The 18,116-nt window shown below is 38.9% G+C and overlaps 1 protein-coding gene across 4 annotated transcripts in view; it reads left to right on the top strand.

Annotated features, from left to right (window-relative positions):
• CDK6 (cyclin dependent kinase 6) overlaps positions 1-18,116 on the top strand; it is a 141,668-nt gene that overhangs the window by 42,081 nt on the left and 81,471 nt on the right. For all 4 annotated transcript variants that reach the window (XM_080383629.1, XM_080383630.1, XM_080383631.1 and 1 more), the window contains exon 4: positions 15,359-15,526. In XM_080383629.1, the coding sequence (XP_080239755.1) occupies positions 15,359-15,526 (168 nt within the window). The remainder of the gene's footprint in view (positions 1-15,358; positions 15,527-18,116) is intronic.

Here is an 18,116-nt window from a genome sequence, read left to right as displayed (position 1 = left end):
ATTCAGCTGCTGAATTTTTGTCCTTTGTTTTAGGATGTGACAGTTCTGTTGCATAACTACAGTTAAGGAATCTCGGAAGGCTCCAAAATGTTACAGTGTTCTGTGGGTGCAAACTCAGTCGTTTTTCGTTTAGTTTTACAGCAGGGAGGGGGCACTGGCATGGCAGCATGTTGCCCTTTTTTAACATCTAGTTTATGATTCATTCTAAAATATTCTTTCATTTGGAATTAACTTCAGATATTCTTGTTCTGACAAGCAGGGTAAATATTTTAGCAAGGACTTTTTAGAGAGAAATTTTGACAGTAACATACTCCTCCCTTAATGTTACAAAGAAAATACTTGCTCTCCAAACCCAGAGTCGGCATTTTAATGGAAATGGTTCCAAAGGAATACGTAGGATGTTACAAATGTAAAATGCATTTAATGAAAGAGTAAACAGATGTCTTTCATGTATTTTAAATAAAATTATCTAATTTGAAACTTGAGAAAGTCAACAGCAATCTCTGAGCCACGTACTTGTTATTACAATAGTATGTTGTGTATAACTGTCATTCAGTGACAAGCAACACAGACCAAAAAGGAAAAGACATATAAAAACATGAAGTTGAAGGAAAGGAGACCATCTTACGAAGCATTTTTATGATGTATTTGCCTTGAATAGAATATATCCCTTGCTTGCTTTTTGTTTGCTCACATAATTCCTGCTGATGTCTATAGGGCTTGTTGAAGACATAGGAAAAGGAGAATAGAGGCCAAGCTGCGTGGGCTATAGTGAACCAAAACTGCAAAGAGATGCATACTTGACGGAGAGTTTAAAATAAAAATAAACCACAGTGTCTTTGCTTGGTTTCTGGAGCAGAAAGTCGCAAAACAAGCAGAAAACTTTTGGTTCTTGATGAAATGTTTAGTTTAGCTTCCTTACCTCAACTGCTCTGAGTGTTTCAGACTTTAACCTTTGTTTCAATGAAAATAACTTAGACCTAATTCATCTCAGGCTTATGTCTGTGAAACCGAGGCCTTGGAAATTATTTCAGAAGTAGCTTTAGCCTTATGTTTGCATTTTGTTCTTTTGCAAATGTGGTGGAGGTAACCTTGATTTGCTAATTAGTGGAGTCACGCTTTATTGTGAGAGAAAACTAAGAACAGTCCTTCAGTGAAAATAACAAAGACCTACCCCATGGTGATTGATGAGAACGTTGTACAAGTGAAATGAGCTGGAAAGTCATCATCTTGTCTTTTCCTTTGCCACAGGAAAAGCATAACAGAGAGATTTCTTTTCTTCTCGTCCTGATAAGGAATCTAACGAAGCATAAGGAGAGGTTACACAGCATGGAAATGTGTTACACCCAGCTGCTCACTAGCTTGCAAAGCTGCAGTAAATAATACAGTTGCTATTTAATAAACAAAAGAAAACAGAAGTCCTTTGATAGTGATCCCTAGCCTTTCTCATTTGCCCTTCTGAAGATAGAGTTTGTTTCTACTTAATTGACTGTCATTTTGGAATAACATAGAGTTTGATATTGTATGATTTGTAATTTTGGTTTGTTGTTGGGGAAAACAAAGGACTTGTCTTTCTAGGGCCTGATTCAGCAAAGCACAGACATATGCGCTCCAGGTTATCTGAACTGTAGCTACGTTTATTCTCATAGGTTTTCCATGAATGGTTACAGTGAAGATACACAAGAAGACATGTAGTTTTCTTTTGCTAATTGGCTTATATAATCAATAGCATACTTTTTTGTTTGTCACAAGTTACCCTTTTGAGAAAGAACAATGCGTTTGTCACAAGCTACATTTGTCACGTGCATTATTTATGACACTGCTTTCAAAAGATACTTCATGGAAAGTGTTCCATTGATTGGCTCTTTTCGCAAGTTAACTTCCAACATATCTTTGGCTTTTTATTAAAGTCTTGTAGAGTTTGTTTTGTTCAGCATTTCAGGAGCTGGGGGAAGGGAGAGAATATCATGCCTGTGAAACATTGGAGACAATCTTCTCCCCTCCCAAGAGAGCTATTGACTGTCATGTTGCACCTTTCCCCCCAACCCCAAGCCTCACCCTCACCTCCAAATCAGAGCCAGTTTTTGTCTATTCTGCTAACATTAAGAAATAAGTAGGCTCATCACTCATTGTGTCACTACAAGTTGAAGATGCCTCCTTTTTTAAGAACCAGTCAAGTGTTCAAAAGAAAACAAGGCAAAGTTTACACTAATTTACGCTAATGTAAATCAGTGTCATTTTGCTCAGAACGGAAGGGGCTATGGCCCATGGTAGTGCAGAGAGAGCTGGCAGATGTGTGAGACCATATCCCACCGCTGCAGCCACAGCAAATGTCTCAGGCACATCACTACCTGTTACAGTTCGTTATATCTGAAATCCAGAGGTGAGCTGCTGGGACATACTAATATCAGGCATCGTCTGCTGATCTACCTTGCTCAGTAGTCACCTGGCCTGTGGGAGGCAGCAACCCAAAGAGATGGAGTAAGGCCTGAGAGTGTTTGGTGGGAGAAGAAATGGCTGAGTGGGATGGAGTGCAGTGAAGGCATGAAGAGAAGGGTCAGAACTAGAGATGGGGCAGGGAAGGGCAATAGGGCGTGTGAAGGGAGGAAAGAAAGAAGTAATGGAAAAGGTAGGAAATCAGAAAGGAAAGAAGAAAGTAATAGACCATGTAAGTGGAAGGGAATGGGCAGCCATTACCCTAGTCCGGTGCTATCAGCAAAATTCTCATGCTTTCAGTGAAAACAAAAGATTGTGCACTTGCTGTACTCCTCTTCCAAATTCTCTTCTTTATGCCTTGTCTTTAGGATAAAGTTCTTGCCCGTTCCCCTTGTAAAGCTAATGGTTCAAGAGCTGTTGATTTTTTAACTCAACATGATAGGATTGCAAATTAATTGCTACTGTAAATATGGGGAACAGCTCAATCTGCTGAGTGCTTCCAAGAAGCAATTGTCTTGTCCTCTACTTTTGATTTCGGTGTACTAAGGCATCAGTAGAATTCTTATCCTGAAGACTATTTTGACAGTCTATACAATGCTATAACAGCATTGCAAAGCTCTAAGTACAATTCTTGGACAGGGGCTCCTGTCCAAGCTGGTTCCAGTAGGCCACTGTCCCCTCTTGGCTCTTCCTTGAAGCCCATTTCTACCCATAACATATACCCATAACATATTTCCTCTTGCGCATATCCTTTATTTTCTGGAAGGTTGTTATGCCGTTATAACTGAAAGCAAATTCTAGATCTTTGGAGTACTTGACAAATATTAACCAGTTAATTTTTGCAACACTCACGAAGTAGTTAACCATTATCCCTGAGTTTGTAATATGGAGCAAGAGAGACAGCAAAGTTAAATGAACTCCTGTGAGTAGAGCTCAGGTAGTAATTGACCCCAATGTTCAGCCATTGTACAGCACTGATGAGCATCATGATACTTCTGCCATGCAAGTACATTACAAGCAAAAAAATTATTGGAAAGTGACTTTTAAAAACCACACAACTGAGCTTTATTTATTATGCATTCCCTGGAGAGGTTAGGAGTGTATTGTCATCTTCCTCTGTGTTCACATCTTTAATAAAAACTGTTAACTATTTATTAAAAGAGTGTCCATCTCATCCAACTCTAGAGAATAGCTGTATTCCAATGTCTGGTGTCATGCTGCCACTTTTGTCTTGGAGAAGGTTGGCTTCATCTCTCTGAAGGTCCTGCTGGTTCTGGGGAGGAGGATGCCAATATTAAAATGCAGTGGGACCAGCTCAGGTCTTTGAAAATTGATGGATAGAGTCCCAGTGACTTCATTGGGCTTTGGTTGTGCCTAATTTGAGGCCATCTTCTTCCTCAGCATGCAAGTGCCGTTCATGATTATGCTGAATTCCTAGACATTGTTATGATGGAAGCAATCAAAATTAATTAGGCCCAAAGTCTAAACTCTACAGTAGCCTCAATTTCTAATTCACAAAAATTACTTTGCTATCCTGCCAGCTATCCAGCTATCTTTTAAGGTGCCTTGAGCTCTTATGTATCTGTATATGTCACAAAATATATTTCCATATGTATCAGGAAATTGAGCAGGCCTATGTTATAATAAGTTTAAACAAGTTTTCTGTTAAACAAAAATTGCTGGACTAACTTTTATAACTTTGAAGGAGCCATAGGAATTAGACGCTCAAGTCCTATTGATTTTAAATCATGTTTGGGTTTCCAGTCTGTAGGATCCTGTTGACTGCTTTTTTTCTCAGTTTTAAAAAAAGCATAACTTATTTTCTTGTTGCCATCCAGGTGTTTCGTAAAGAACCCATGCATTTTTAGTGGATGCTGTTTAAAAAAACAACTGAGAGAGAAATTAAAGGAACAGCCTTCTTGAGCCTTTTGTGTCTAGCCAAGGATTTGACAATTTTCAGAAAAGTTTTGGCTGAAATGTTCAAAGCTGCCTCAGTGTAAGAGATCTGGTCATCCAAACCCCCTGGGATACTTCTAAAGTCTCATCCTTTGTTGTTATGTATCAGTGTATAAACAAATCTCAGCCTTCTTGATGGCACACTGCAGACAAATCCAGTGAGAATTTCCACAGAAATGTCAGTAATGTTGCCAAGGTGCTGATAGACCATTAGGAAGAGAAGTCTGTCATAAATCTCTATGTATTTACATAATTTGAAAGCTCATCTAGACCAGAATCCATGTGGTCTAAGCTGTTATCACATGATTTTGAGCATGTTACGATGTTAGTCTTTGTTCTGAGGTTAGCCCTTCATGTGCTCAGGTGACAATGTAAGGCAGTCATCTTCCAGGGCCTTCCACATTCTCTCTAATGGTAGCTTAAGTTAGTAGTCCCCAGAAGATAAATTTACGAATTTGCTCTTCTAGAAGACTTTACCTCCTAAGTCCAAAGCTGTTTGTAAAGCATTTTTCTTGATGTATGTGCACAGCATTGTTTCAGCTTTCTAATCACTGACCAGCTGGCTTGTTAGTGAATAGAGCTGCGGGCCCCTTGCCACGTTTCATGTGAGGTCTTGGCTGGGTGGCCAAGCAGGCAGCCTGCAGCCAGTGTCAAAGCAATTCAAGAGGTATTGGCACAGCAGTGTCCCCATTAATTTCTGCTTGTCACATGCTGTCATGCAAGTTACACCAGAGAGGAAATGACCGTTAAAAAAAAAAATATGCTTGTGGCACTTGGTCCCCTCCAGACGTTATCCCCAAGGTTAAACAAGTGGAGACAATTAGCTGCTATCCACAGACAGCTGCAGGGAAGGAGAAGCTGAGATCTGGGCCCCACAGCAAAGTGTCTTTCCTGTTAGCAAGGAGTCTCGGCTGTCAACATATGCCACGCTTTTAACCCTTCACGGAGTCTGAGTAAATTAAAAAGAGCTATTATCACCAACAGTGTCACGAAGGTGCTGGTAAACAGCTGTAGTGCTGATTGAGCAGCATTCTCCTCCAGGGATGGGGTTTTCTTTCTTGGTACCATTCCTCATAAAGACCGGTGTGAACAGTGCTGGAGGAGAATTGGCTCATCAGTGGTTGATAACTTACTGTAGTTTGTAGATTCTGGCAGGGAGTGAGACAGTGATTTCTGTGAACTCCTCTTAGAAGCATACTGAAGTAGTTACAGGGAGTCACATCCAGCTTTGTGGATTTTCTGGGTGGACTAATTTCTGTGATTACATCAGGAGAGCTTCCACAAGGATTGCAACAAGTCATGATATGCTCAGGATGTCCCAAAATACAGCCTGGGAATGCAGAAGCATAGTCTATGAAGAGGAAATGGCAATGATGTCCCATGATGAGAGAAGGAAATACATACAATTAGAAGCAACCAACAATCTTTTTTAAAAACTGAAAGCACTAAGCTCTTCTGAGAGGTGATAGAGATAGAATATACACAGTGCTCCAGAATAAATTGATTTAGTCAAGTGGAAGTCTGGGGTTTACCCCAGAAGGAAGAGCCTCACAGCATCAATTGAAGGAAAAATGACTTGCCTTGCTGAGAAACATGATCATTAAAGAAGCTGGAATTATATGGCAAGTGTGCTCCTGAATTCAAACTGCATCTCTGCCCCAGCTATCCAGCTTGACCTGATGTGACACTTAGATACCAGATTTTGACTGGTTTCAGTCCCCAGACATGCCAGAAGGAACTTCAGAGCCAATGCATACAAATCACAGACGCTATTTCAAGTAATTTGTATGAGGCTTACCAACTGGGTGGGCAAGTAAAGAGTTTGGGGGATTTCTTGATTCATTTTTAGTCCTTATGGTATGAAGAATAAAAAAGAACAGAGTGGTAACAACTGTCAAACCAGGATGCACTGTGAGAGACTGCCGTCTCCAATACAGTTCTATGAAAAGCTTGTAATAAAAAAAAGGAAGTCTCCCAGAAAGTATTTGGGGATGTACAAAACTGCGATGGTATCATCCAGAGATACAGGAAATAAATATGGGGTTTTACTTATCTATGCTCAGATCTATAAATTCTGTTAGGAGCTGTGCCTTTTATTGTTGTTTCTACTGGGCACAAAGAGTGGAAAGGTTTGAGTGGTGAGAAAGATTGTTAATCACAGTTACATTTACCTGCTGTAAAAATTTCACAGCCAGGACAGGTCCTGGTAACAGTGCCACATTTGTCAATTTCTGTCAAATTGTGAAAACAGAATTCCCCTCATTTAATTTGCATGTATTTTCTCTTACAAATACCAGTAGCCAGATAGAAAATGTTATGTGTTTCATTTGCATGTCTGGTAATTCCACTTTGATAGGAATTTTTGGTACACTGAATCACTGAAAATAAGTATGTAGGACAATAATTATATAGGTTTCCTTTCAGTCAAGCAAATTCTTCTCATCAAATACAAAAAACAGCAGCTGATAAAGTAAAACTTGAAAGATCTGTATTGCAAACTGACTCAACAGGTGTTGAGCTATGAAATGATAAATTGATGTGGAGAGACTTACAGACACTTAAATTAATATTGACCTGCCTGAAATCAAATGCATCCACATGTGTGCCTATACATGTGGATGTACATATGTATCCCACAGATGTTAAGTACATATTTCATATACTGAATTTGGTCTCTGGTTCACAACTACTGAGATCAGCATGAAAGTCTGACACTAAAAAGATTACTGGTAAAACAGACATGTACTAAGACTGAAACTTTTAAAGACCTCTAAAATATTAATTTGAGTCTCTATTTTTAAGGAGGGCAGACATAAGGTTACTCAGGACAGTTTCTTGAACAAAATCCAGTGCATCTATTTGTCTTAAACTAGCCTTATTTATGTTGCCTTTGCTGCTGGCGAGCACTGGTGTTTGGGGAGTATTTGGAGCACTCCGAAATATGCTTGGTCAGACTCCGTTGTGGCAGCACAAATTCAGTGGTTCCCTTCTAACTCAGAAGGGACAGTTGGTGAGTTTAAGCAACAGGACTAGGACATGTTAAACCTGCTGTGGTTGCTATTAATTGAATTCAGTCTACAAACACAAGCATGACAATAAAAGGAATATAGTGCCCCGGTATGTTGAAAGCTATTATATACATACATAAAATTCAATCATAAACTTATGGCTAGAATTGTTGAGCCTCAAACCTTTTCATAGACTACCACAGACCTTTATGATTCAGTTAAAGTTTTGCATTTTTCTTGAATCTTGTGCACAGTTGTGGTAATTTTGCTTGAGACTGACATATAATGTTCATGATATACAGGCAGGTTTGTGCATAGTAGTGACATCTGCAAGTTTTACTAGACTGACTATTAACTCATTGACTGATTATTGTATTCCACAGTAATTTATTTAGGACTTTCTAATCTTGGTAATCATACTACTTCTAATAGCAACCAAAATAGTCTTCAAACCAGTGTTTTAGAGACTTCAGTCCTTCAGGTATTGTATCTTTTAAATTGTTACACAAACAGTTCTAGCCATTAAAAAAACAAACAAACAAAAACCAACAACAAAACACAAAAAAAACCCAAACCAGAACAACCCAACTATATTCATTTCAGTGTTTATACTTTTGCAGTGGACTAGTATGGATAACACTGCCTTCAATGGGATTATCCAGAACACTAAAATGCATGTATACATACATGCATACTTTTGTGAGTATGCATGTCTGTAGGGTTCTTCATCCTAACGGTTGGGTAATCCAGAATTGCTTGTCGCTTGTCGGAGCTGTGCTTTCTTTCTTACAGGCATAGTTTAAAATATACTAGAAGCTGTTTATCAGGATATATTTTATACTATCTATTCATCTACTCTAAGTGTATTAAAGTATCTCTGACATGATTAAAATAATTCTACAATTCAAAAATAATTATGCAAATATTTTGCTTCATATTTAAAAATAGATAAACCTGTTAATTAATTTTCAAGACATTGTTTACTTTTAGGGTAGCAGCACACAAAACACCAACAATTATTAGACCAATTCCTTGCATGAGCGTGGCAGATATTAGTTCCCTTCTGCTAATAATACACTAAATGAATTTTCTGTGTTTTTCTCTCTGCACAGCATTTTATTCTATGAACAGAAAATTAATATTTTATCTTGTGCGGTAAGGTTGATTAATACAACTAAGTGAATGGGTCATTTGGATTTATTGTTCTCTTATCAAAACAGTAAACATATTTAAATTGAACATGCTGTGAAGTTCATGTTCTTTTGGTACTGTCTATTAATTGACAGGAATATCACAGCAGTCTTCTCTTCTGAGAGACAACCCTTACCCTGTGAATTTCATGGAAAACAATAGGACTAACCTGAGATAAACTTACCCAATATAAGGAAAGTAAGAGCTCTATATCCTGGGTGTGTATTGGGTTGTATCATGGATGACTCATGAGAGGCTATAGTGTGGCTAGGTGAAGGCAAAGAGCACAGCCTCCTCTTCCTGCTCCTCCCTTTTGCAAATGCCCTGCAGGGAGACCAGTCAGAGTAACTGTCTCCTGAGAGAAGGAAAAGGGCACAAGGGCAGGGATATATCTGCCTCTTAGTGTGTCCCAGCCACTGCACCCAGCCGGCTACATGGAGAAGAACATCCTGCAGATCCATAGGCTGTGGCAAATTGCTTCTCTGCCCTCACCATCACAGTCATGGCATTCTAGATAGTCTGGTTGTGATGGGTTCCCAGCCCAGTGTGAGGACAAGATTTAAAAAAAAAAATCACTGCCTTTAACAGGGAGTCACTACATTATTACTAATGCCTTTGGGATTCAGTGTAACAACATTAATCATGCCTTTTGCTATTCATGTATCTGTACTATGTAATTCCTCAGGAATGCCATTGTTTTTTTGGCTTTAATTAATGTTGACTGTTTGTTACAAAGTATAACCATAGAAGTGCTGTAATTATTCTGCTTCAAAAATAGGCCCCAGAGAATGTGAAAACTCTTTAAACTTTCATTCCTGCATGTTTAAAAAGCACCCTTTAAAATGAAAGCAATTTGGTGGTTGGGCATTCTGTGTAATCCTGCAGCATATGAAGGAAGCCTCATCCTGCACCTTTTCTGCTCAGAGAAGGTCCTGCTGTTCGTTGAGAGGCAATGAACCTTTCCATCAAATTACTTGACTGATTCATTACACATTGCTGTCTAAAACTCTTCCCCTTTGTTTACACTTGCAGTTGTCTTGCAAACACTCCTACAAGAAATGTTCAGGACAAGTATCCCAGCACCTGCCATCCAAAATAGGGACATTGCATTCTGCTCACCAAAAAGAGAAAAATGAGTTACAAATTGACAGAAACTCTGGGTGAAGGATGCAGGTTGTTGTGCAAATGCATAAAATACTTCACAGAGGAATAACAGAAATATTAGGGAGATTCCAAAGAATTGTGTTTTATGAAATGTTAGCAGAGAAATTAAGCAGGAAGAGGAAAATAAGTTTAAAAAAAAAAAAAAGCTATAAAAAGCCTGTGCGTTAGTACAAATTCAGGGCCTGTTGTAGTTGACAAGGATCTATACTGTGTTGCTTTTATTTGGTGATATGACCAAGTATATTTGTGGGCTTCCACAGACACTTTCTATGGTATTAGGAATTCCTATCACTATGACCAAGGGCAATCTGGTTAAAGGTTTTTCTTCACATACTAGTCAATGGAGGAAAAATGTGACCTTCACATAGCGAGCAGCGATTCATATTTGTACATTACCTCTGGGTGCATGTGTTCTCTGAAGACATATTATTCTTCGTGTTTTCCTTCAGGTTGCATTGCACTGTGTCCCCCTTTACCAAAACAAAATCTAGCATCTGTAACTGTACCGTGGCGGTGGCTTAGCCTAGCCCAACAGCCAAACTCCCACCCAGCCGCTCACTCACTTCCCCCAGCTCAGCAGGATGAAGTAGAAAAAGAACAGAAAATAAAGTAGAACAAGGAACAAGAAAGCTCACAGCTGAGATAAGACAGGGAGATTGCTTACCAATTGCCATCATGTACAAAATAGACCCACCTTGGGGAAAATGAACTTAGTTTAATGCCGGTTAACATAGATGTTTAATTACGAATTCAAGTAGTGGGGAAAAAAAAGGCAAACACTCAAAGAACACCTTCCCCTGCCTTTTCCCAGGCTCCGCGTCACTCCTGACTCTCCCCACCCCGAGCAGCACGGTGTTGTGGTCAGTCCATAGCAGCTCCTCCCAGCTGCTCCTCTCTTCACATTTTCTGCCTGCTCTGGCGTAGGTCCTCTCCGTAGGCTGCAGTTCCCTCAGGAATAGCCACACAGACTGCAGTGTGGATATCTGCTCGACCATGGAGTACCTCCTCTTCCTCCGCTTCCTCCTCCTCTCGCCTCGGTGTTCCTTGGGCTGTTCCTGGCTCCTTTTGTTCCCGGCTCCTTTTGTTCCCTTCTGTTTCCCTTCAGCCTTTTTTGCCCTTTCTGAAATATGCCTTCACAGAGGGACCGCCATCTTGGCTGGCGGGCCTGGCTGTGCCCTACGGTGGGTCCATTGGAGCCGGCTGGAGCTGGCTGGAACTGGCTGGAACCGGCTGTGTCTGGCACAGAGCAGCCCCTGGCCCTCCCTGACAGAGGCCCCTACAGCCCCAGCTGCCCGCACCCAGGTACCAACACCCAAATGGACTCCATAATTTCTGTTTTCTTTGAGCAGATACTTGAATTATTTGGTCGACAGCCTGGCTGGTCTTGAACAACAAGGTACAGCGGGCAATTGACAGGTTTCAGCTGGAAGTCAGGGTGGTGGGTGATTCTTAAAGAAGCAGAGTGAACTTTTGAAAACCAGTGGCTTGGGAGGGGTTTATGGATCAGAAGCTGGAGGAGGGTTAAGAGGGGTCAGCGAAGCAAAGACTTAAGAGGGGGGCAGGAAGAGACAAAAGTCTGTAGGAACCCAAGGCTTTCTGCTGCTGCTGCCCCTGGGCTGGGAGATGTGAGCCCTGAAGCCGCCTTTCTCAGAGGTGGCAGCAGCGGCAGCTCACCCTAACCTAAGCCTATCCCCATCCTTGCTGATGCCAGAGGCAGAATATGCAGGACATATTTCTGTGTATTATTGAGACTCATAAAATAATGTGGTATTGCTTGAAAAGTTCATCATAATTTGGTCCTGACATTCAGTGCTGATAAATTCAGTAAATATCAGACAGAGCACTGCCACCACCAATACCACATATGGTGGAACATGCAAAAGATGCAGCGTTTCCATAACAAATTTTGCTCCTGTTTGCATTATGAGACTTTTACAAAATTAAAGCTACGTATCTGCCTCTAAGGAAAGTGTATTTGTTCATTACATCCCAAAATAGATGAGTTTCCAACTCAGTAATGGCTAAGTACTTTAGGTTTGTGTATAGAACACATTGAAAATGTAGACTGAAGAGGGAAAACATTGTAAAGCCATGATTATCTGAAAGTAATCACAATGGAATGGTGTATATATTCAGACAACAACCATCATAGGTTTTGTGATATTAGAAGCATGGCAGAAATCTCTCAGCTGAAATAACAGACACTATTCTGGTTTTGTGTTTGTAAACATACAATATCCAAGTAATATCTGATAGATGACTGTGACTCATTAGAGCTTGCTTGTTCCTCAGATCTGCTAAGGCATGAATCTTCTTGCTTGTTGAATGGAATTGGTCATTTTTCAGTTAAATTTTGGAATATTGGAATATTATTTTAACTGTGATTCTAAAGTACAATATGCCTAGCTACAACAGAAAATTTCTCTGAGAAAGGCAAACATAAAACAAACTAATCTTTGAGGCACACAAAGACTGTCTTGCGGCTCTTTCTAGATCTTGGTAATTGAGATAATGCTGAGTAATCATCACTAATAAAAATGGATGCATTTCCATCAGATGAGTGGTATTATCTTGATTTAATTAGCTAGTGATGTAAGTTGTATATGTTTATAGCCTTTGTCCTATCCTTTAAGCTAGCAAAGGTTAGTATCTTCTGATATTAGTTATGGTATCAAAGAAAACACACAGCCCAGACTAAGTCTGATGTTCCTCGCAAGTGGCTGACTAAAATTATGAAGTCACTTTCCAAATACGAGGCCTAATGGGTTTTGACTAGGCTTATGTACAGCACAAAAATAATCATTCATTATAGATAAAAGAGTAATTTAAAAACTCTCTCTTGTTTGCATTGATATTGAAAATCTATTTGTGCAAACAAATACCAAATTCTGAGCTGCACTATTTGGTATTCTGTATTTAAAGTGCATAATAATAAGACTATGTCATGTGATTTTGGTTTCTGCTCTTTTTCTAACTGGCTGAGAATTTAGAAACAGGACAATAATGAATGACAAATAGCAAACAGTCTTTTTACATTAAAATTCCCATCTTTACGTAAACCGATCTTTGGGCTGTTCTTCCAATATAATTTTCAACTACAATCTGTTCACACTTGTAATAGTAAGTAATAAGGGATAGCAAAAGAGCATAATCAACAGTCCAAAATGAATACTAGAGAATAGCCTGTATGGACTAACTCAGAATTTCCTGGAAGAGGACATGCAGCGCTTTTCCCCCTCATTTTCTTTCTTCTTCTTAATACATTTTAAATTTACACTGGTGCACTTTTCTGTGGCACATCTCTTTTTTTGTGTGTGACGAAAACTTCAGTAAATGATATTAGTCTTTTGAATCCTAGGTAAGGAGGGAAAGATATACCAGTTTCCATTTCCAAATATTTTCTTTTTTTACCTGTTCCTGGAAGAAGGCTCTGAATTCAGAAACTGAAACATTGCTTACAGCTTGCAACTAGCAGAGCAGAGTTGCATTTGCTGAACTTGAGGAAGACAGCCAAAACAAAACCAGCCTCAGTTGTAGGAAAAAAATACTCTTGATATGTTTGGTAACTGCAAGAATGAGTTTACATACTTGACAAAAGTGTAGGATGCAGAAATGTCACCAAAAAGGGACTTGCCAGGACCTACTGACTAACATTTAAGTTCTTTAAATTGTATTTTATCTGACATTATGTCTTCTTGGAATAAAAAAAAAAAAAAAGGCCTAAATTCAGTGAAACCGTTAAGTACATGCTTAATATAACCACACACTTAAATGTTCTTGGTGTGTTCTTTACATCTGCAAGACTGATCCAAAGACTGTTAGGATTTGATTTAAGTTGTAATAACACAGAGCAAAGAGATATGACATGTATTAATTCAACTAATGACTGAAACCTGCAGAGCTGTAGTCCTGGCTCTTTCACATGTTTTTGAAATGCAAAGGGAAATTACATAAATACAAGAGGATTCAATACACTTTGTATATTTGTTTTAAAGGTGCAAACGCTATTATACTGGTTATCAAAATTACCAGATCACAATTTTTTCCTGGGGAAGCAAAAGGAATAAAAGGCATCACCTAACAGTTCTCAGTTTACCGCCATCCTTCAGAGATGATAATAATTAAATGCTGTCACAGCATCCATAGTTCCATGGTAATATCTCCATCATCAGGGACTTCAAGTAAGAACTGATTACTTTATGAGCAGCCCACTGTTAGTATTGTCTGGCAGACAGTTATAGGCTATATATGGAAATGGCCACATTTTATTAGAGGCCAGATTAGACCTTAGTATCTGCACATTTTTTAATAGTTTCTGTAGAGATGATCAGGGAACATTACTTGAAAATAATATTTTTTTATTAAATCATATATAGCAATGTCTATAAAGTGTATCTTAAAAATGCATCCGCTAAAGCAGTATTGTCAGGTTGAATGTTTTGGGCTATTTTTAAACCCATTTTCATATATCATTCCTTTCAATAGTGTGTCTTGACTATTTACTTGAAACTTGCCCAAGTCCATAGAGAAGAACAAAAGCAATCAACTTCAGTTTATTTTTCTTCCTTTTCCACGTTCCCTGCCATCTACCTCTCCAAGATCGTTTTGGTTGCTAGTAACAGGATTGGTGGACACCCTGCTGCATGGCTTATGGAAAGGGCATATGTCACCAGCAAACACAGAGCTGGAGTTTCATGAACTCAAGTCAAATGCATACAGAAAATAAACTTTTTCTGTACCCCTTTTGTTTCTTACTTGTTGCTGCATCTTCTTGTAACTGCTTGTTTTGTACATAGAATTTTCAAGTTGACAGTATCCATCTAGTATGGAATATAGGGGATTTCTAGAATTTAGTTTTGAGTCTGTTGGTTCATTCTTTTCACATTACTAAGATTAATGTGAAAACATGAAATAGTTTCTTCAGCTGTGGAAATGTCATAGAAGATTCATCACTATAACAAAACAGAAAGCAAAATGAGAACAGTTACATATGATTATTACACTGATTTAGTGCTGAACTTTGATCTAAAGGTAGTCTCTGTCCTGTTCAGTAAATTCTATGCAATAGGTTTTGCCAAGTAATTTTTTCCCCTCTATAACATAAAATCCTGGTGAATTTGTCATTTAAACAGCTTTTCTGATTGAAACAGATCCTTGTGCCTGTTGAAGTGAATGATAAAATTTCACTTCACTGGGGCAGGACAAAGCATAAACTTGTGAGGTGCAAGGTGGTGTGTGGTTTAAAGTTAAAAGCAAAAAGCTGCTATGTGTTTTTCTTACTTAAGACAGCATTCTTTTGAAGTTGTTGTGGGATTTACAGACATGCTTTTGCTATTTAAGTACGTTGACCGGTCTTTTTACTTGTATCAATCAACTTCAGATAATTCAACTAGAAACAATACATTAACTTGATAAGGACACCTGTTCAAGTCAGGTGGTTCTAGTAACATCCTGTCCATTTTATATTAATAGTTGGGTTTACCTCCTGTGCACATATTTAAGTCAGTATTTATTAAATCAGTTTTGCAGATTATGACAGGGAGTTTATCTGTTTGCCACCTTGTCTTGATAATGTTGTATGTTGATTTCTTCTTTATATTTAGGATATGATGCTTCAACTGTTTCGGGGACTGGATTTTCTGCATTCACATCGTGTTGTGCATCGGGACCTGAAACCCCAAAATATCCTTGTGACAAGCAATGGGCAGATAAAGTTAGCTGACTTCGGCCTTGCACGGATCTACAGTTTTCAGATGGCTCTTACCTCAGTGGTAAGTTTCTGAAGGCTTTTGGTTTTCTTTTAATGCAACAGTGTGCTTTACTTTCTATGTTCCTGGCTTTTTGTCTAATATTATAATGCTGCTTCTGAAACCATCTCTGCAATTGAAGTTACTTGTGTCTCTGAAAACAACTGCTTTCCAGCCAGGATTGAAATTGTGGTTACTTTGTACAAATAATCAATTACTGATTACTGGTTCTAAATTAAATCATGACTTATTACTGAAATGTAGGTATGTGCTAGTTTTCTGAAATGTCATCGGTCTAGCTTCTGTTGTGATACCGACTTCTTTTGTACATTAAGCCAGACAGGTAGGGTGGAACTTTCTAAAGTACCTATTTTAAGATAAAACTCTTGGTGATCTCCAGGTATCTTGCCTGAAGAAATACACAGATACTTGGGAGAATGCCACACTGTCATGCCTCTGATTTTCCATCTCTCTGAATATGGGTTCAATGCTTGCTTCCATATGTTACTGAATGATTCCAAATAGGGCTGTGCTGGAGGGAGCTCAAGTGGACTCAGCAGCCAAAATCACAGCTATTTCCCAAGCCAGCTGTTAAAGAGCACCTCCAGTATCTCTAGGCCCCCTTCCACTGTTGCCCCTCTCCCAGCAGCTCTCCCGGTTGTTCTTGGCTCAGACATGAGCTAGCTCCCAGAAGGTCTGGCCCTCTCCTGTATTAATGCTGGTGGAGAAGCCCTGCCAGCTCCTCGCTTTTTGACCCTGTTTCCACACTTGCTGGCCCTGCCCACAGAATCAACTGCCGTTACCTTGGCACAGTATCTCTGAAGTGTACTGAAGAGTAACCATGCTGTATACGTGGTGGGTGTCATTTGGGTTTGTTGCCTGCTCATTAATTTTTTTGTTTCTGTTTTCTATTCTGAGTATCACAACTGCCATGGCAGTATCACTTACGCTAAAGACAGGGGAGGGAGAACTGCTGAGAAAAGAAACTGAAAGGAGTCCACTTTGCATTTTACATTGTACTGTAGAAATTAGCCTGGCTCATGTTGATTAAAAGCAATCCATTCTTATTATTAGTCGCTGTAAGAATCTTCCCATCATTGTGTGATGTAACTATTACATCCTGGGTTACAGCTTCAGTGTGAAGGCAGGCAGAAGCAACAGAAAATGATAACATCATCTTGCTAAACATCGGCATGATAATTGTATATTGATTTGTCACATGAAGTATATGTAAACTTGTGATTTGGGCCTGGTGCTTTCTCATTGCCTGTAGGATGTAGCCTAATTGAAAGTTGAAAGAATCTCTCTGTTGAAGTCAATGAGGATTGATCATGTTGTAACTCAAAACAGAGCTTTGAAGAAAAGAAGAGAAAGGTTGTTCCTAAATCGCTGTAATTTTTCATTTTCCAGTTATCAGTCAGTAACAGCTTCAATGAGTATTTCTATTGATCCATAAAATTACTTAAGCTAAAATTGCAGAGTGTTGTAAAGGCTTCCAGCAGGGCATTTTTTAAAACTTATGCATAAAATCGGGAAAAAATATCTACAGAACTGAGCAGGAATTTGTCCATGATCATGTAGCCTGCATAGGAAGCAAGGTCAAAAGACCCAGAAATAGAGTGCATCTACTGAGGCAAAAACATACCAAGACCTGCTTGTAAGAGAACATTGCCAGAATTGCTATGCGAAGGATGTATGTATGCTCAGGTATCTTAATATTTGCATGCTAGAAGTCATATTTCTAAACCCATTGGCTAGTACCCTGAGCACTGCTGTGAACAAGTGTTCAGAATAAGGGATTGTTCACATGCAAGTTCGTACTGTGTTTGCACAATCATTCAATTGTCATTGCAGCTATGCTAAAGAGTATTAAAACAACGGAATTATTCAGTGATCAATGACAGATAAAGTATGTGGGCATAGGCACAAATAATGGCTTTTACACCCAAAACTTAGTGTATCATTATTTTCTTATTTTAAAAAAGCAGCTATGACAATGGCTTTTTTAAGCCAAAAATTTATTGATTTTAGAACACTTAGTGTTTAACACCTTCAAAATCAACTTTTGTCTGCGTGTGTAGAAACCTGTAGGGGAGTGTAGCTTACAATGTGATAATGTGGTATGGTTTTAAATGTCAGTCTTCGTTGCTCCTAAGACTGAGTGCTGGTTAGAAACTTGTACTAAATGTGTGTATAAGCTGACACAGGCCATCAGCTTTTCCTTTGCTGAATGTAACTCTTACCTTTTGCTAGCTGCTTTGGGGTGTGAATTCTGTTTTGTCCTCCATTAAAACTCAGTACAGGAAACAAAACTAATTTAAAAAAATCTTCTGTTTATTAAGCATAAAGATAACCTTGACTTTACCACTCCTTCAATTGCAGTTCTTTACTAGGCAGTGAGCAAACTGTCATTGATTTCAGCAAGACCAGCTTTGTTTTGAAGTGTTTGCAGAAAAGTGCTGCATTATAAAAGACAGCATATATCTACACATGTATCAATCAATGAAAGCCCTAGCTTGCAAGGGTTTGCTTCAGAGTTATATTGAAAAGTGATAGTGCAGACAGCCCAGTGATGAAAGGCACATTGCATGCACTATCATTGTGATCAATACAA

Source organism: Falco punctatus (assembly GCF_963210335.1).
Source record: "Falco punctatus genome assembly, chromosome: 4".
NCBI lineage: Eukaryota > Metazoa > Chordata > Aves > Falconiformes > Falconidae > Falco > Falco punctatus.
This window is presented reverse-complemented; position numbering and strand designations above follow the sequence as displayed.